Genomic DNA, 19,618 nt, shown 5'->3' with positions numbered 1-19,618 from the left:
GACGTCTGTCTGCCTGTCTGCCCCGGCCCGTGCCCGCAGGCGGGGAACGGGGGTTTAGTTCACAGACCCCAGGCCCTGACAAGTATCTGGAGAAGCACCACGTTTCACCGGGGCTCCCAGGCCTGGAGGGAAACTCGGCTTCTGGCCATGGGCCAGGGGCGGACAGACAGATGGGGTGGGCCTGGGACATATTTCCCACAGCGTTAGGAAGAAGGCTGGGCTGGGAAATCCTGAAAAACGTGCTTCCGGAAGCAAGTCCAGTTCAGTGCAAGACCGCAGTCACCCCCCGGGGCGGCCCTGGCCCCAGCGGCTCACACAGCCAGAGACGAGCGGGTACTTACTAAGTCCACGCCGGGTACTTACTGAGCCTCCTCATGTTCTCGGTCAACCTAAGAGGGGGGAAGAGATGAGCGCCAGCACCCACTCGGCTGCAGCCGCGTCCTGACGCCGCAGCTCCCTGCGGGCCCTCGGGGAGCACGGATGACCCACGAGGGGCGGCTTCCTCGTCTCCCGCCCACGCTGCCCCCACCCGAGTCTGAGAGCCCGGCCCGCGGGCACTCTCGGGGTCGCCACCGTCCCCGCGTGGCGTCTGTCGCAAAGCACCAGTACGACCACTGACTGGGGGGCACGGCCGTGAGGCCTCCCCCGCAAAACCTCCCCGGCTTTGCTTGCCGCCCCGAGGAGGCCTGTCCTGCCGGACGGCCGCAAAGCCGGGCCCAGGGAGCCCCGGGGGCCGTCCCGCTCCATCCCTCCACCCCGACCTCCACCAGGGCCCCACCTCCGGGCGCTGAGGGGCTCCTCCGTCTCCACCGTGCTCTCTTCGGGCTGGAACCGGAAGTCCTCCACGTACTCCCCGAATTTCTCATAGAACCACTTCTGGACACGGGGGCACAGCCCCTGGCTCCGTCGGTCTGCAGGACGGGGGTGGGTCCGGGTGAGGGCAGCAGGCCGAGAGGGGCCTTACAGAGCGGCAGAGGCGGGGGCACTGGCGGGTGGGGCTCCCGGCCGGGCCGGTGAGGGCACGTCCACGCCAGAACCGTCAGGGGCCGGGTGCCCCTGAGAACAGAGCCCGACCCACTTCACCACGAGGTGCAAACCAACCAACGCAGACCCCGGGGGTCCCCGTGTTCCTCACACCGACCCCCGGCTTGTTGGAGGCTGTCTCCAGCGCAGGTGCCGTCCAGGCGGGCTCTCAGGGGCGCTGCGTTGACCACCCCCCGCCGCCGGGCACACTGGTTGGTCTGGGAAGTGGCCAGGTGGGCTCACTCCCAGGGACACCCGGACCCTGGGGAACAGCCAGTGGGCGTGCGTCAGGGGCTGTGGTCCGCTGGGGGCCCCAGTGAAGTCACCCACATCAGACTCAAGAAAACCAGCTCGAATCCCGCGGAACAAGTCCGTCCCATCGGAGAGCAGGTCGTGGAGTCGCCTGCAGGGGGCGCCGTCCCACCACAGTTAGAGGGGGATGGAGTGCACGCAGGTGGGCGTGTGCTGCCAGCTCGAAGGGACGGAGGCCTGGGGATGAAGGGTGGTGCACACAGAGCCCGCGAGGCTCAGAAATGCCCAGAGGAGGGGTGGCAAGGGCCCGGGGTTCTCGCAGCCCACCTGGAGCACGACAGGGTCTTTAGGGAGAGAGTCTAGGCAGGCTCAGCCCTATAACCACTTGGACAGCAGCTGCGCACAGTGAGTAATGGGACGGGCGTGGCTGCGTCCCCAGGAAACCACACTGACGCCGCCGAAAGCTGAAATTTATGTAACGTTCACGTGTCAAATCCTTTTGATTTTTTTTCAACCATTTAAAAGTGTAAGAAGATTTTTTTCAACGTAAAGGCAGATGGGGAGCTGTAGTTCGCCGACCCCAGGTCTAGGTCAGGCGGGCTGCCCGAGTGGACAGGCCTCACGGCGCTCCCGAGCCCCACTCTGTCCCAGCACCACGCAGAGAACCCGTCCCCACCACCTACGTCCTCGGGGCTGCACTTGGTGGGGTCCTTCCCTCCCTACCCACACTCCCCACCTCCCACACAGAGCACGACACGGCGGCCCTCGGTGTGGGTACGGGGTGGAAGGACTCTCCTCTGACACTTCCCACGAGTGCAGGAGGCTCATCAATTGCCACACACAGCAGGGGCCTTGGTGGGGCAGGGGGGTCTCTAGTGCTGTACCTGGCTCAGAACCTGGGCCACTGGTCATGAACCCTGAGAACCCAAGGGGACCATGACCCAGTGGACACAGCAGCCAATGCCGCACCCGGCCGGCCTGTCGGCGGGTCCAGCACCGGGGCCCTGGGAAAGAGACGTCTCCCTCTCTGGACGGCAGGTAGGGGGTCAGGACCCGGCTCTGGTCTGAGCTCAGCCTCCACCTGGAGCGTAAGCCTGAGAGGCCTTCCGTCCCGGGCCTCGGTCTCCTCACCTTTACACTGGGCAGGGCTTAACCGAAGGCCCTCCTGGTGTGGCTCTCTGAGCCCCCAGCACAGGCAGGGGCTTAGCGTCAACGGTCAGCCTGCGAGGGACCTGGGTCCACCACAAATCCGGCCCCTCGAGAAGCCCGGTTTCCCCCCATGCCATCCTCTGAAGGACAATTTCAGAAAGTGCCAAGTGCGGAGGGAGGTAAGGAACTCGAGCCCGGGGTGGGAAGAGAAGGCACTGAAAGCAGCTCTGCGTCCTGACCTGGGGGGCGCTGGGCACAATGCCCGCAGCTGACCCCACCTCCCCACTCACCCCCTTGTCAGGACAGCTGGCCTCTGGAAGCAGGTCGCCAGGCCAGGGGCCAAGCAGCCAGTGTGACCACGACATGATTCCTCTTTGGGGAAGGGCTGGGAGAGATGTCGCGTTGTATTTTTAGGAGAAAATAAAGTCATGTTTTGATCGAATGCCTTGCATCTGCTACGGAGACTCACCAACCGGTAATCAGAGACACTAACCCAGTTCCAACAGGAGGGGGTCCCCAGAAGTGAGCAAGTGCGCCGGGGAACAGAAACAACCCCCCCCCCCACCCCATCTCCATCCCCTAGGCCTACCTGCTCCATTATTGACCTGGGCCTGCCCTTTCGGAGGCTGCTGAGCTGGCGGGTCCTCGGCTCTTAAAGAGGGGGGAGAAGAAGCAAGATCTCTGTTAGTTCAAAACACAGCACGATGAGTCCAGGCTTCGCAAAGTTCCCGTGCTCACGGGAGCCACGCCCGCGGAAGCCACGCCCAACACCAGAGTGCCCGTTCTCACCCTCGGGGCTCCCTCTGGGGTCCTGGCTGCTCAGCTGGGGCTGAGAGTGGGGCTGGGAGACCCTCGGCAGGCGCGCCCCCTCGGCATCCTGCTCTGTTCACACAATGTGATCTTGTAATGGGGAAGAACCTTTGTATCCTATCACAAGTTCATCACTAAAGAGATGTTGCCTATAAGCTTAAATTATACATAGTGGCCCATCTCTGGGAACCCTGCCTCCCAGGTCATGAGCGTTAAGCTAAAATACCTTTGTTTAGCTCACAGGAAACCTCCTGCCCAGGCCCACCTGTGAATGACTGCAGGCAGGAAGAAATGAACACATCCCCTCTGGGGGCTGATGGGAACCAGGAAATGTTTGGCTTTACTCTCCCTCCCCTTTTCGTATAAAAGGAGCCTGAATTCTAACTCAGGCAAGCTGGCTCTTTCGGGCACGAGCCCACCATCCTCTTGGTCTGCTGGATTTCCGAATAAAGTCGTTACTCCCTGTCCCAACAACTCGCCTCTCGATATTGGCCCGTCGTGCGGTGCGCGGTAGGAGCTTAGACCCGGTAACACTCCCCCTCCAGCACCTCCGTGAACCTACCCGCTCTGCGGGTTTATAACCCGTAACTGCAGCCCATCACGGCCACGCCGAGCTGGAGCAGGAAGCGCGGAGGACAAGCTGGGTCCGAGAAGGGCAGGGTGAGCAGGGGGCGAGCCTGCAGCCTCGTGAAGCCGTGGACAGGGAACCATGAGACAGAGGGGGGGTCCCAGAGAAGAGAGCCACGGTGGAAGAGGAGGGGGCTAGGCCTCCACGCCCACCCCTCCCTGTGGCCAGGCTGTCCCAACGGCCATCCGTGCTCAGAGCTACTGACAAACGGGGATTTACTGGGAACAGGAGGGGAGCTGGGGCACACAGGAGACCCCAGACTGGGTTCCCTCTGTTCCTGGGCAGGTGTCCAGGCCTCCGGACCAGGACATTCCCGGAACTGGCCGGGGGTCCTGAAGAGGCAGCTCACACAGGAAGCACTAACAAATGGGCTCCCAGCAGAGCCCGGGCCCCGGTGTGCCACTGAGGACTCGTGGGCCTGAAGGACGCCGCACCACTCAGCCACAGCTGGGCCTGGGGTCTGAGTGGCCGGCGGGGCTGTCTGGGGGTGCCGTGCTTGGTACCATTTGGCTTGCATCTGATGATACTGATACTGCACAGCCACTGGCTGTGTGACCTTTCCAACATAATCACCGCTAGAATCGGACAGGTATTTAGGTATAAATGGGCTGCTAGCTGCCTGCAGGGAAAGACGGCTGGCAACACGGGCGCAGGTGTTCCAGGTGGCGGGGAATTTTACCTTCTTCCCGTCACACCACATATGGAACATCGTGAGCGCCTGTAACGTGCACGGGACGTGGGAAACAGACTGACAACACAGCGCACAGCAATGACGTTCTGAACATTAAGAGGAAGGCAGAGGGCAGACAGCGTATCAGGGCCTCCCAGCCGCGTCCACCCACAGCTCCGGGTAGGTGGGGAGTGAGCGGTGGCCTCAGAGCAACACGAATGCCCGCCCGGGACTTCACTTCATCAGAAGAAAGGGCCCTGTACTCCTGATAACTGTGGATTCTTCTAAATGTTTTGGAACAACCTCCGCTGATGTTTAACGATCAGCGGAACAAGTCTGGAGTGGAGTGCGCCTGGAGGGCTTTTCTAAAATCTAATTATCCCGCCGGCAACAACCCGAGGCCGCAGGACAGATGCTGAAGCCCACGGGCGGGGGGTGCCAGGGCCACATGTCAGGGCCGGGCTGGGCACGGGAGGCAGTCACCAGGGTCTGTGTAGTTCCCACACGGGGTGCCCCGGCCAAAGCCCCAACCAACACCGTGGGCGGTGCAGCACAGGACAATGACACGCACCCTCCGGCCCCCTCAACGCAGCTGGGAGGGCGGAGGAGCCGTGGGAGGTGCCGCTGAGAGCAAATCCAAGGGTGGGGCCCGGGCAGGGCCTGACCAGAGGCCAGTGGAGGTCAAAGGCAGTTTCTCCATGTTGCTTTCGGACGGATAACTGGACGTGGCCTTCGCCTGGAGTAAGCTTAAACCAAGGCGATTTCCCAGGAATTTTCTTAAAAAGCAAAACAGCGGTTTGTATAAACGACCATGTTTTAATCCTGCAGATCGAGTGTGTGTGTGTGCGTGCGCCCAGGTGTGAAGGTGGCCCTCCACACAGTTGCCCACCCTGGACGGCCCACAGCGACCCCAGATGGGCACCAGGATAACAAGGAAAGAGGAGGTCCCTTGCCTGGAACCTGCTTCTCCCTGTTCCTCTCCTCCTTCAGGTCTCAGCTTCCAGAAGGTTCCTAAACCCTAAGGCCCCCCTAAACCCCATGCTCCCCAGGACCCTCAGCTTCTACTTCCTCAGTCCGGGCCTGGATGTTCCTTTCCTGTAATCCCCAGTTGGTCCCCAAGCAGACCCGTAAGAAACAGATCTGTCTGTAGCCTCAGAACCTATCAGGGGCCAGGCACCCAAGGGGCTTTGGTGAAAGGACGAGGATTAAACCCCCGGAGCGGGCTGGGGGTGGCGGGAGGGTGGAAGACAGAAGACATGGACCCTGCAAAGGGAGCTGGCACACAGGGTCCTCTCAGGCTGAGCGCCGCCCGATGCCACCAGGGCAAGTGGGGCCTCCAGTAAAGCCACACATAAACACAAACTGCATCAGACAGAAGCGTGTCAGTGCAGGTGACAGCACTGTGACATGCCATGAGAGGCCAGGCCTGGCCGGCCAGCGGGCTGACAATACACCCCACACCCAGCCAAGCACCTGGATCTCCCAGAGTCATCCCAGGTCAGGTCGCTGGCTGCACCTCTTTGCGTTATTAAATGTAATTGAATCTTTGAACGTCTACAGATTTTCACATAAGGTTTAACATCAGGGAAAGTACTGCTTGAAGCCGTGGTCCGATTTCCGGTCCAGGGAGGGGTGCCGGCCTTGTAGCCCGGCAAACCAAGTGACACCCTCCCCCAACACGGGGGCCCCCGCGGGGAGCCCCAGAGAACTGCAGAATGGGCCACGCTGACCTGTGGGACAGGCAGGTGGCCTTCGTTCAGGGGCACCGGAAAGCCCACGGAGCTGTCCTAACACCCAGCAGAGCAGGAAACTAAAGGACCTTCTCCCCCAGGGAACCAAGTGCCACCTGTTCCCTGGGGCTGAGAACCAGCTGCTGAGACCCAGAGGAGGCCAGCACGAAGCACAGGAGGTTCGGCCTTTTCAGCAGCTGAAGCCCGCGCGGCGCGGTACCTGGAGCAGGGGTCTCTTCAGAGCCCCACCGTAGTGACGACACTCAGAAACGACAACGACGCCAGGCCACCCCACGGAAAAGCCAGCTCTGACTGGGGTGTCCCAAGCTGGAGAGGGCTGTGCACTCAGGCCAGGGGGGCCTGGACAAAGGGGTGCGGGACCAGAGGCCAGGCTGGTGAGGGGGAGGGGTGGAGACTCTGGCGGCCTCAGCTCCCAGGCCTCGTCCGCCAGGCCGCCGGCCTGGACGCTGTACACAGGGACAGGGAGCCCTGGGGGGTTTTATCAGGACGGGAAGAACACAGCTCCTAGGACTTGCAAATATCCCTCTGGAATGACCCGCTTCTTGCTGGTGGCACCATGAGGCAGGGGCCGAGCTCGCGTGGGCAGAGGTGGGAGTCCACACCACCCCCTCCGGAAGCTGGGGCGGCCTCTGGCCGCCCCAGGATGGAGAGACCCTGCTGGGAGGAGGTGACAGGCCATGGCAGGCTGACCCCGCCCGAGGGTGCTGTCAGGGGCTCGGGGCGGGGTGTGTCCGAGTGGGCACTGGGGCAGGGTGTGGGGAGTGAGCATGCGAGCACACAGGCGGGCTGGGCAGGGTCTCAGGGTCCTGGGGGCGACTGCCGGCCAAGACCTGAGGGGACGTCAGGTGGTTCTGGGGGCTCCGCGTCCCTCTTCAGCCCTGCCCGGCCAGACCTCCCAGGGCTCAGCTGAGACTCCGCCCGTTCCCCCTCCAGCGTGCAGCAGGAGCACCTACACGCCCCCCCCCCGCCCCCCGCCAGGCCCCGAGGCACAGGAAGGCAGCCACTTTCCCAGGATCGCAGCTCGCCGCGGGCACAGGCAGGACTCAGCCCAGAAAGTCGGGGCCAGGCCCACCGTCACCACTCACCCGTGTACCCTCCTGATGCCCTGGGTCCGGCAGGGGCTGGGAGGGCGGCAGAGGCCGCTCACGGGGACCGGCCACCTCAGGGTTTGAGCAGGGTCTTGGCTCAGGGGACCGCTACCCACCAAGAGGGCAACACTACCTGGGCGACAGTGTTACCTGGCCCTCCCCTCCTCCCACCTGGCCTTGGGCTCCTCACCTGGCCTTGGACTCCTCACCTGGTCCTTCCCCCCACCTCACCTGGCCTTGGGCTCCTCACCTGGCCTTCCCCTCCTCCTCACCTGGCCTTGTGCTCCTTACCTGGCCCTTACCCCCTCCTCACCTGGAGCTCCCCTCCTCCCCACCTGGCCTTGGACTCCTCACCTGGCCCTTCACCCCCTCCTCACCTGGCCCTTCCCTCCTCCTCACCTGGCCTTGGGCTCCTCACCTGGCCCTTCCCTCCTCCTCACCTGGCCTTGGGCTCCTCACCTGGCCTTGGGCTCCTCACCTGGCCCTTCCCCTCTCCTCACCTGGCCTTGGGCTCCTCACCTGGCCCTCCCCTGCTCCTCACCTGGCCTTGGGCTCCTCACCTGGCCCTTCCCCTCCTCCTCACCTGGCCTTGGGCTCCTCACCTGGCCTTCCCCTGCTCCTCACCTGGCCTTGGGCTCCTCACCTGGCCCTTCCCCCCTCCTCACCTGGCCTTGGGCTCCTCACCTGGCCCTTCCCCCCTCCTCACCTGGCCTTGGGCTCCTCACCTGGCCTTGGGCTCCTCACCTGGCCTTCCCCCCTCCTCACCTGGCCCTCCCCCCCTCACCTGGCCCTCCCCCCTCCTCACCTGGCCCCTCCCCCTCCTCACCTGGCCTTCAGCACTTCCTGGACCTTCTGCTCCAGCTCAATCCGCCGCTGCCGCTCCCGGTCCAGCTCCTGCCGCAGCATCTCCGAGTTGGTTTCCTCTCGCAGCTTCCGGAGCTCCTCCTCTGTGAAGGGAGAGAAGCCCAGGTGAGTGTCATGTGGTCCATTCTGGCCCCCATGCAGAGGTGCCGAGAGAGGGCTGGTCTGCAAAGCACTGAGACAACTGGCAACAGCAGCTCTCTTGCTCCTTCCTGGGGGGCACACCCGCAGGAGTCTATCAACCGGGGCTCCTCTTACACAGTCAGGGCAAGATCTGAGGCGAAGCAAGGGTGAGGGTGTCTTTACTAAATAAAACCCATTCAAGATAGACACACAAAAGGCATTTCACCAAACCACCTCCATGGGGGCAGGACACCCCGAGGAAGGGACGCTGGCGGCACTTGGTCACCCCACAGACACACATGCAGCAGGTGCAGTTCTGAGAGGTCTCGGCCGCAGAGCAAAGCCCATGTGAGGGGCAGAGAGCTCTGCCACCTAGCTGCTGACCACCTGAGAACCGTGCGGCGGGAGGATGAGGGGTGCGGCGGGACGACGAGGGGTACAGTGGGAGGGTGAGCGGGTGCTCGAGAGAAGCCGGACCAAGGTGTGTCTGAGTCAGAACCTGGATGAACAGAAGGTCATGGACCGGCAGGGTAGGGGTTGGGGGGGAGCGTGGGATGGGCAGAAGGAGCAGCCTCGGTGAGGCGAAGGCAGGAGGGGCCGTGGGCTGGGGGGAAGGGTCACAGATGAGATGCGGGCGGGGCATCAGAGCCCGGGAAGCCAGAATGAGGACCGGACATTTATTCCAGGTGTGATGGAAGCCAGTGCCAGGTAGCTGCTGTTCTAATTGGGAGTGTGGGGTGGGCTGAGGAATGGCCCCAAGGATGGACCATCCTAACCTTGGAAGCTGTGACTAAGCACCTTACAAGGACAAAGGGACCCTGCAGAAGTGATAAGGATCTTGAGATGGGTGTGTATCCTGGATTACGTGCATGGGACCAATGTCATCACAATGATGGAAACTCAGGAGGAAGCAGGAGGGTCAGGGGTCAGAGAGAGGAGACAGGAAGGTGCTGTCCCACTGACTGTGAAGAGCCAGGAGCACGGGCAGCGTCTACGAGCTGGAAGAGTCAAGGACACAGAGTCTCCCCTGGAGCCTCCAGAAGGAAGACGGCTCTGCCCGCACCTTGACTTGAGCTCTGTGACACTCATTTCAGACTTCTGGCCTCTGAACTGTAAGAGAATAAGGAGGCTACTTTAAGTCCCCAGTTTGTGGAAATCTGTTACAGAGGCGACAGGAACCTCGTACACACGTGGCTGCACACGCCCTAAGTGGACGTCGCTCTGCATTTCTGCACGACCGGACACCGCACGACGACACCCAGATCCAGAGACTGCGCGCTTCAGGCCCCACAGCAGCCCCTGCCACTCCCTCCACCCTGCATCCTGTCCTGCCCCGTCCCCAGGGGTGACCACCGGCCAGACTTCTACGCACAGATGAGGCCTCCCTTTCTGGAGACTGTACAGTGGAGGTGGGCGTGTCTTAGTGTGCTCAGGCGGCTGTAACAAGATACCACAGACCAGGTGGCCTAAACAACAGACATTTATCTCTCACAGCCCTGGAGGCTGGACGTCCAAGGTCAGGGTGCCGGCAGATTCAGTTCCTGGCGAGGACTCTCTTCAGGGCCTGCAGACGGCACCTTCTCACTGTGTCCTCAGAGGCAGAGAGCCAGCTCTGGCATCTCTTCCTCTTCTTATAAGGGCACTAATTCCATCACGGGGCCCCACCATCGTGACCTCAGCTAACCCTAATCGCCTCCCAAGGGCCCACCTCTCACCACCACCACGTGCACTTTGGGAGGTGCAAACGTTCAGTCCATAACAGGGCATGAACTCAGGAGGTCTGGCTCCCGAGCCCAGGCTCTTGGCCAGGACGCTGTGCTGACAGGCCAGCTGCGGCCTCTCCTGGGTGTGGGCGTCCGCACGCTGCCCTGGCCAGCCATCCTGCTCTCCTCGAGGGACACCAGCACTGTGACTCACGCTGCAGAACCCACGCAAACACACACGATTCCATTTGGTTTTTACGTGCCACGACCAAAGCTCAAAGGCTTCGAACTAAGCAAACTGAGTTTGAGGAACTGGCACTCCCAGAAGTTCACACTCGCTTCCTAAGAAGCAAACCCAGCCACGTCCTTCTTACTTAAATCTGCACCAGAGTCCAGTGCAACCTTCTCGGCAGGGCCTTGAGCCCTTGACGGGTGGGGTCCTGACTCCCTCTTCCCCAGAGGGCCTCACTGCACTCAGACACCCAGGCCGGCGAGTCTAGCTTTTGGCAAGAAGGTTCCAGATGGCTTGAACCAGCCACACAACACAAGAGATCCGTAAGCAGCCACCCAGCCCACACTCCTGAGGACGGGTCTCCTCCCATCTCCAGGCTGGAGCTGCAGTGAAGACACAGACCCTCTGGGCCTGTGGACCCAGGGCGGGCTGAGCTTAGTGAGGAAGGGGGCCTCAGAGAGCACCGTGCACAGGGAGGTGATCAGGACCATGGACGGCCACCCCTCTGACGGCTGGGCGCAAACAGCAGAAGGAGGAGGGTGTGCAAGAAGGTTCCGGAACCCGCTTTGCATACAGTCTAGTCCTGCACTTCTCTTGTCTCCCCCCAAAGCACCCCAGCTACCTCTACTGAAGAAGTGAGTTATGCATCGATGAAGAGGCCCAGTCCAGCCTGACGCAAGTCCTGCAGAGTTGCGTGGGGGCCACAGATGCTCCTGAGCTAAGTCTGGTCCAGGGCGGGGGTTCCGGCTCTCCTCCTACCTGGGCACTGACGGTGGGGTAGGGGGCCTAGCCGGGCTGCAGGGACGAAGGGAGCAAAGAGCCCACAGGGGGAGCTAAGGAAAGACCCACCCTCCTCCCACCACGGGAGAACATGCGCACACCGCCCGCCGTGCACATGCCCGGGCAGCGCCGGCCGTGCAGGAGGCCCAAGGCCACAACCAGAGGCAGACGGGTGCTGGTCCCGCTGCAGGCCCAGACCAGAGCCCCCGGCAGCGGGAAGCATCACCCGCTGACTCAAGAGTGAGGGCTCACATTTGCAGCAACATGGATGCAACCAGAGATGATTATACTAAGTGAAGTAAGTCAGACAGAGAAAAACAAATAATGTGCGATATCACTTATATGTGGAATCTAAAATATGATACAAATGAACCAATCTATGAAACAGAAACAGACTCAGGGACATAAAGAACAGTCTGGTAGTTGCCAAGGGGAAGGGGGTTGGGGGAGGGATGGAGTGGGAGGTTGGGGTTAGCAGATGTAAGCTATTATATACAGAATGGATAAACAACAGGTTCTACTGTATAGCACAGAGAACTATATTCAATATCCTGGGATAAACTATAATGAAAAAGAATATAAAAAAGAATGTATACATATATGTATAACTGAATTACTTTGCTGTACAGCAGTAATTAACATAACATTGTAAATCAACCGTAAATTATAAAATTTTAGGGCTCAGCACTGGGCCTGGGGGTCAGTCTACACCGAGCACCTGAGAGCCCCGAGCACTTGCTGAGTGAGTGAAGGGGTTCTGCTCTCCGCCTCCGCGGCCCCCCAGAAGTGAGCACAGTCCAGCTACAAACCCTTGTCCTCCAGGTGGGGAACTCCTTCGCCATCCCGCAAAGCCCCTCCCCACTCGGTCGCCCCACAGACATCTGGGGAATGACAGGTAGCTGCAGGCAACTTCTCCAGGATCCCGCCCCAAGTCCTTTGTACGATGTAATCACTATAAGATGCAATCGAGTCCATCTGGAAATCTTAGGTCACCTCCCTCGGGCCTAAGGCGCCTGCAGATACGAGACCCAAGTCACGTCAGAAATCGCTTTTTCTTGTTTCTGAACCGGTACATGGGGGGCTCGTTCTCGTCACGGCCCCAGGGTGACACAGTCCTCCCTCATCCCTCTGCCCACCTCCTGCATTTCCTGGACGTGAGCCCTCACTCCTCAGCGCTCTCAAAGATGTGACCCTGGAGGAGCCACCGCCCACCCGGGACAGGCAGGCCCCAGACTCACGGAGGGCAGAGGGCCTGGGGCCACGAAGAGGCACACGAGGCCGCCGCCACACCCCTCGCTCGGCTCCTCCGGGGCCCTAGGGCAAGGCTGCCCACGCGCAGATGGGACACAGCCACAGCAGCCGCAGCGCATGCCGTGGCCCAGCTACAAAGCCACGTGGAGTCACAGCCTCGACAGACACCCATTGCCCACGCGACAGCGTGTCGAGGGCCAAGACCAGAGATCGGCCCCTCCGCGGGCAGCTGCTTTGGGCCAATGCTCCCGTTTCCGCTTTTCTGCAAACAGCTAAAGTTGCAAAACAAACCTGACGGCCTGGGCCAGGCTGAACCGGAGCAGCTCAGAGCCCGCATCGGCCACTCCGCCAGTGAGCGCTGGGCAGCCTCGTGCGCCAGGCACGCTCCGGACACTTGCGATGAAGAAGTGACCCAGACAGAGAGCCACCCTCGGCGGCGGGGGGTGGGGGGTGGGCTGGGCCGTAGGAACAGCCCTGTTCAGCGAGCCTGAGCCTAGGACAAACGTGAGCAGGGCTGCGGAGGAGGATCGAGCCCCGTGCACCTGAGAGGGGAGCGTCCAGGCGGCAGGGGTAGCGCCTGCCAGAGTCCCCGAGATGGTCCCGGGCAAGGGACCACACGGGCTCCCATGGGGCGGGGCTGTGCTCGCCCGCCTGCAGCTCAGCCTGCGGTCAGTATGCTTTCCCCCGAGACCCAACTCCCCCGGTCGCTTGGTGACAATGACAACAGCCTACACTGCTGAGGCGCTCTCTGCAGGTGTAACTCAGCAGGAGCTGCCAGCGCAGAGCCTGCCCGACCCTGCGGGTGCCGCCCGCTCCAGGCCCCGGGAGCTCCAGCAGGTGGGCCTCTGTGCCCGGCCCGCGGCGTCCACAGCGCGGGAGCCCTCGGGGAGCGTCAGCCGGCGGCAGGGTGAACCCCGGACGCCCAGCCCATGGCCCCCACTGGCCATGTCCAAGCGGAGCCTTTTCAACAGCCTCGGGGAAAACAGACCAAGCAGCCCCCCGGACAGAGGAACGCGAACTCTGACAACAGTGACAGAGGAACGACCCTCCCTGGGCCCGGGAGGTCGGCAGACTTCCGAGCCAACACCACGACGGCGCAGGGTCAGGGTCACCGGCCTGCCGGGTGGGACCGAGGCTGCTTTACGTGCAGCAGTGGGCTCCAGGGTCTGGCTGAGGGTCAGCTCAGCGCTCCCTCTACCCAGAAGTCAGCCCCACGTGTGGCGTGTGGCAGCCATGGTCCGAGTGGTGGGTCACAGACCACCCCAATCGTGGGGTTGACAGGCTGCAATGGAAATTCCCACAGGAGAAGCCTCACTTGGGCAAGTCCCAAAAGGCATTCCTGAGACCTCAGAATGTGACCAACTAATTCACCAAGATCAGGGGCGTAGACTGGAGCCCAGGGGAGGCCAGGATCCGCTGCCCTCGCTGCCGGTCAAGTGAGACCCTCGCTGGCCTGGAACCTGCTTTCTGGATAGGATGGGGCTCAGGGGGACCCAGCAGGTTCCTCTCCTGTCCTGGCCACCTCACCAGACCTGGGGACACAGGGCCGAGCCCAAGACCCCGAAATTCAGGCCAAGGTCAGTATGACAGCCCCAGGTCCCAGAAACAGACGGGCTGGCAGAGCGGCCGTGTCTACACAGCGGCCACCCCGCCCCGTGCAGGCAGAGCCATGGGGGGACCCTGCTGCTTCTCGGGGGTGTCCGGGGCGCGGGCAGGAAGGAGAGGCGCCAGCCCCACCTCCCACCTGGGGAGTTCAGGACTCGCCCGATTTGGCCACTAACGAGGGGCAGATGTTTAGGTTTGCTGAGTGCCGGCATCCACGTGCTCGGTAAATATTTGGAGTCCTCGGGACCTCCCGCGCTGCCCCTCCCGCTGGGCTCTGCCCTGATCTGGGCATGTGGCTCAGCATTCTTCAGGGCCCTGTGGTCCCTCCCACCCCCTGGGAGAAGACCCTCCAGACAAGGGGGCTGGGAGGACACCACGCCAAGCCCGCAGGGAGCCATCCCACCTGGCTCCTGTCAGCCACGGTCCCCTCCAGAGACCCCCTACCCCCTTCAGTCCTGGGGTGAAGCAGCGCGGCCCTCGTGCCGCCTAGTTTCCCTGAGGACCGTGGCCTCCCAACCCACTGGACTTGGTGCCTCCCAGGGGCACAGGAGAGGCTCTGTAAAGGGGCCGCACAAAGCGGGGGACCAGGGGAGGGGCCAGCCTCTGCCTAGGGCCTGGGGGACATTTCCAAGTTAAGACTCAGAAGCAGGGTCCAGCCGGGGCCAGGCAATGAGCGAAGAGCAGCCACGGAGACGGGTGACAGGAGAGCAGAGACCCCTGCTCCGGGGCCAGGCAATGAGCGAAGAGCAGCCACGGAGACGGGTGACAGGAGAGCAGAGACCCCTGCTCCAGGGCTGCGGGAAGCCAGGCCTCGGACCGCCAGCCCCAGGAGGGCTATGCCCCACCCCTCTCAGTCTGGCTTATTTACAGCAGAGGGGCCCCGTGCCAGGTGCAGATGGGCAGGGCCCTCACCCCCACCTGTCGGGGTTCTTCCTCCAAACACCCCCAAACCCACCCACTCTCATCTCGGCTCGCACCGTGCTTCCTAACTGGCACCCCAGCTCTCCTCACACCCTCCAGTCTGGCTCCAAACGGCAGCCAGAGGCTCCTCTAAAGTGTAAGTCAGAACCTGACGCTGTCCTGCCCAAACTGGCCACACAGGGAGTCCTTCCAGCCTGAGGCCCCACCCCACTCCCAACTTCGACGCCCTGTGCTCTTGCTCTCACCTTTGCTCTTTGGGTTCAAGCCACAGGAGCCTTCTCTCAGGTGCCCAAATGCCTCCACAGTCAGACCCCGCCCCAGGACCTTTGCACATGCTGGTGCCCCTCGACCTCAGTGCTGGCTCAAGCGCCATTTTCCCCCAGAGAGACCCCCCTGACCCCCTCCCATCTTATGTGGCCCTTTGTCATCTTCCCTTGTGGGTCTTGCTTTTTCCTTTCAGGGACAACACGGGTCCTCCCCAGGGTGCTGGGAGGGGATTCCCTCAGGTGACACAGCTCCACAGGGAGGGGCTCAGCAAACATGACCCCTGGTAAGCATGCCACATTCCTAAGTCACATTCAGCTGCAAGATGCCCCAACTCAGGCCCCAGAGAGAGGACCCTGTCTGATTCACTGTCTGTGACGGCCCAGGACCCAGCCTGGCTCAAGGGGAAGCCAGGAAAGATGCGGTGAATGGACACTGGGCAGTGGGGACAGCACAGCAAGTGAACTGCAGGACGCACGCACCAGGCTGGTCGAGAACCAGGCAGAGAGGACACCAGTGGGAGGCGGGGGCCATGGTGGGAATTCAGCAAACGGTGCCAGGAGTGAGTGGCCGGCCACCAGCACCTGAGGGACGTCTGCATCCTGCACGCCAGGCACGCGGGCCCCAAACCTCGGGCCTCGGCCTCCCCCCGCCTCCTACTGGGGTTCCTGGGGACCCTGGCCCTGAGGACTCAAGGGCACTCAGAGTCCCCACCTGTGATGTCCTTGCACACAGAGCACCTGCTGGGAGGTGGCGGGGGGCACTCAGACGATCGGGGGTCCAGAGCCCTGACACGTAATCCGCTCAGGAGCCCCAGCCTCCACGGGGACCTCCACTGGGCCCCACACCACGTACGCCTGGCTGTGCGGAGAAGCCACTGCCCGCACACAACTCCACGAGCAAACACTCGCTGTGCAAGTGTAACGCACCAGGCTCTGTCAAAGCGGGGACGCTGCCGTGACCAAGCACCCACACCCCGCCCGGAGTGGCATCTGGTGGTGCCCGAGACACCTCGCCTGCGTGACCTGACCCCAGGGCCACCCAGGTGCAGCGTCCCGCTGGACCCTGGACCCTCGGGAGGCGGGTCTCCTGTCCCGACGCAGGCGAGGCCCTGGGGCCCCCTTCTGAGAGGACGTGCTCCCCCTGGCAGTGGGAGAGCCTGGGCCCTGGAGCCACGTGGAGACCCTCTGCCCTCATGAGTGCCCTCGTGAGCGCCCGCGGAGCACTGCTCAGCCTCCTCCCGCGGGACCCACTTCGGAGGCCCCCACGGAGGGCCTGGCTTACGGCAGTGCTCAGTCGAGGCGCACCGGGTGAGGGTGGGTGAAGGTGGGTGAAGCTCCCAGGGACCCCCCGCAGAGTCCCGCCCCCCCCCCCTCCCCCGGGCTCCGGGCGGCCGGCCCTCCGCAGTAGTGAGCGTGCGTCCCCGGGGGGGCCGCCTCGGGCTCGGCCGGGTGTGCAGGGGCTCCCACCGCCTCTCGAGGACAGGCGTGGGCGGACTCGCCGGCCACGGAGCTTCACGTGGGCGAAACAGAGGCGACGGGCTTCACGCCACCGCGGCCTTGCTCCTGGGAGCCGAGCTCGGGGTGCTGGGTGCCTTCCCATCTGCTCCTCTGAACCCCATCGCCCACACACCCTCCAGTCCCCTCTGTGGACCTTGGCTCCACCTGAAGGGCAAGGCAGCCCCGGCCGCCTCCTCATCCACAGCGTCATCCGCAGGAAACCGCGTTTTCCTCAACGCCCCGGACTCCCTTCCCCACGCCACTCACCTGCGAGGGGTCACGTGCAGCTGGTTCCCACCATGTGGAGGTGGTCAGCCAGGCCGCTGTGGACACGTGTGGACACACAGCTCCCGTCCCAAGCTCCAGGGATGCTCCTCGCCTGCTTGCAAGCGTGCAGACACACTCACGGACTCCAGTCCTGGAGGCAGGGGGGCCTCGGGCCACGTCCTCTTAACCTGGGCTCCTGACAAAGCCCCCTCGGCCCTGCCCTTCCCGCGGGCACCATCCCCCCTCAAGCTGCCCCTTGCTCTCCTGGGCCTTCCCGGGGTGGCCGCTCTGTGGAGCCGAGACCAGCGGGCTCCTCCCTCCTCCCAGGAACCCCCGCAGTCCTGCCCTCCTCACTCCTCAAAGCCGCCCCCCCCCCCCCCCCGCAAGCCAGTGAGAGGACAGCGGCCCCGCAGACAAGGACGCTTAGGTACAGCCTGGCAAATCCACTCGTCCCAGTTCACAGCAAACGTTAAGAAGGCTTCCCGCCTCTTCCAGGTGCCTCCTCTCCTGGGGGCACAAAGACAGCTAAATAAATAAAACCCATCAGCATTCTGATCATTTCTCTCCTACAAGCCTTTCTCTGAGCAAATGGCTGCCCCAAGGCCACGCAACTCTCCCTATGCCTGCAACGATGATTAGACCCCATGACGGCGGATATTATGGGTCTGCTCCCTCCGGCAACGTATTTAGGTCAACTGCAGTGCAGAGCACAGCTGGCTCCTTGCACAGGACAAAGACGATACAAATCCCTGCAGTCAATTTTCCTCCTCCTCTCGGATAGAGAAGAAACAGGAGGCCAACTTCCCGCCAGGCGGAAAGCGCTGAGCCGGTCACTCAGAAGGTGGCCTCATCTTGCGCAGCCCCCCAACGGGACCGTGTCCCCCAGGGGCTGTCAGGGCCCGTGGCAGCTGGCCTCTGGCCCCCGCGGCTCTCCTCGGGCTGCCTTCCAACCTCAGAGCCCAGCTCATGGCCTCTTCCGCAGTGGCCTGGCCTTCGGGCCACCGGCCCCGGATACCACCTGCGGCAGCAAAGGGCTCCCCTTGTGCCCCTGCTCCGTCAGTCGGGGGCCGGAGGGTCTCCTGCAGGTGGGGGCAGGGGTGCAATGCCACACACAGGGCCCCCCCCCACGTTGATTTCCTACTGCTGCTGTAATAAGTCACCACAGATGGAGTGGAAGAGTGTGTCCTCTTACAGCTCTGGAGGTCAGAGTCTGAAATGGGTCTCGAGGGGCTCAAGTCAAGGTGTGGGCAGGGCTGGCTCCAGGAGAAAGTCCACTTCCTGGCCCTTTCTGCTTCTAGAGGCACCCACATTCCTTGGCTGGTGACCCCTCACCATCAGGGACATCACCCCGACCTCTGATTCCATTGTCAACTCTCCTCCTCTTTCTCTGAGCCCCCCGCCTCCCTCTCACGAGGACCCCTGTGACGACACTGGGTCCACCTGGATAACCCAGGCCCATCTCCCCATCTCAGACCCTTAACTCAATCACGTCTGCAAAGCCCCTTTGGCCTCGTAAGGTGACATAGTCACAGGTTCTGGTGATCAGGACGAGGACGTTGTGGGGAGCCATGATTCTGCCCACCACACTCGCCATGAGACAATACTCTCGGGCCAAGGAGGCTGAGCTGGCTCTGGGAGGGGGGGACAATCCCCCCTCTTTCCACCAAGCCCAGAGGGGGGTCTTCCCGCCCCCAGAGAATCCGCAGGCCATAAGAAGAGTCCTCCTTTAGCAGGTCAAGTGGCCCCTGGGGAGTGCTGGGGGTCCCAGCCGGCCCCCCCCTTCCCATCCCTCTGCTCCTCACCTCTGGCTGTGCCCCTAACGCCCCCACTGATGATGCTTCCACTGACTTGGCCAAACTCTCACGGTGAGAAGTACCAGCGCAGAGCATCCTGGAGTCACGCCTGCCACGAGCCCGTGGCCTTCCACAGGCGCGTCCTGACAGAGGCCCACTCTCGGGTCCCCCTCCTGAGCCTCTCTGCACCTCCGCAGCCACGCAGGTGGGCCAGGAAAGGCAGCTTCATACCTGCCGGCAGCTAAGTCACAGGCAGGGGTCCCAGGAGTAGGAGCCACAGCCCGGCAGGGCGGGAAGAGCCTCTGCACCAGCGGTCACAGGGTGTGCCTGGGTCACATGGCCCAGCTCCCAGCCTGATGATTCTCTCCTTTTCAAGACCTGGTGCCGGCTCTGTGGCATCTGCTGACCCGGCAGATGGCCGCCAGGGGATGGGAAGGGAGCCTGCAGGAGGCCAGGGGAGCCAGAATACCTGCCCAAGATAGGATTCAGAACCCCCGAACCTTCTAAGATTGGAGGGCACGCCCAGGAGAGAGACGTTTGCACCGTAATTCATCAATTCCCTCACTGGGCCCCCGCTCAGCAGGACACCCACGTGAGCAAAGCCCAGCAGCCAGGTGCATGGCCCCGAAGGGAAACCAGGGCCAGCTCCGCAGGGGGTTCAGCCTGCTCCCACCCACCTCCCACGAGAGCAGGCAGGCAGCAGAGTGTAACAGGGAGAAGGCGGAGGCCCGGGGTGCTCTGCGAGCCCAGAGGGACCCTCACGCAGGTGTCCAACGTGACCTTCTAAAGCTTGGTTTCTGCACCCAAAATGCCCCCTTCACGCAGCCCGGAGTCCAAACAAACCTGAGCATGCTCTAATACCCCGACCAGCGTGCTGGCAAACCAGCGCTTTCAGAGGGAGAGGCAAAATGGGCTACAGGCGTGGAGCCCCGAACACAGGAAAGCAGC

The 19,618-nt window shown here is 62.7% G+C and overlaps 1 protein-coding gene across 8 annotated transcripts in view; it reads right to left on the bottom strand.

Annotated features, from left to right (window-relative positions):
* Positions 1-19,618, bottom strand: part of GRAMD4 (GRAM domain containing 4) — a 78,047-nt gene that overhangs the window by 12,285 nt on the left and 46,144 nt on the right. For all 8 annotated transcript variants that reach the window (XM_082350591.1, XM_082350589.1, XM_082350593.1 and 5 more), the window contains 4 exons: positions 8,198-8,318; positions 3,014-3,075; positions 779-911; positions 364-389 (listed from right to left, as the gene is read on the bottom strand). In XM_082350591.1, the coding sequence (XP_082206717.1) occupies positions 364-389; positions 779-911; positions 3,014-3,075; positions 8,198-8,318 (342 nt within the window). The remainder of the gene's footprint in view (positions 1-363; positions 390-778; positions 912-3,013; positions 3,076-8,197; positions 8,319-19,618) is intronic.

Source organism: Balaenoptera borealis, assembly GCF_965194805.1.
Source record: "Balaenoptera borealis genome assembly, chromosome: 13".
Taxonomy (NCBI): domain Eukaryota; kingdom Metazoa; phylum Chordata; class Mammalia; order Artiodactyla; family Balaenopteridae; genus Balaenoptera; species Balaenoptera borealis.
The sequence above is the reverse complement of the archived record's forward strand: the minus strand, read 5'-3'. Positions and strand labels throughout refer to the sequence as shown.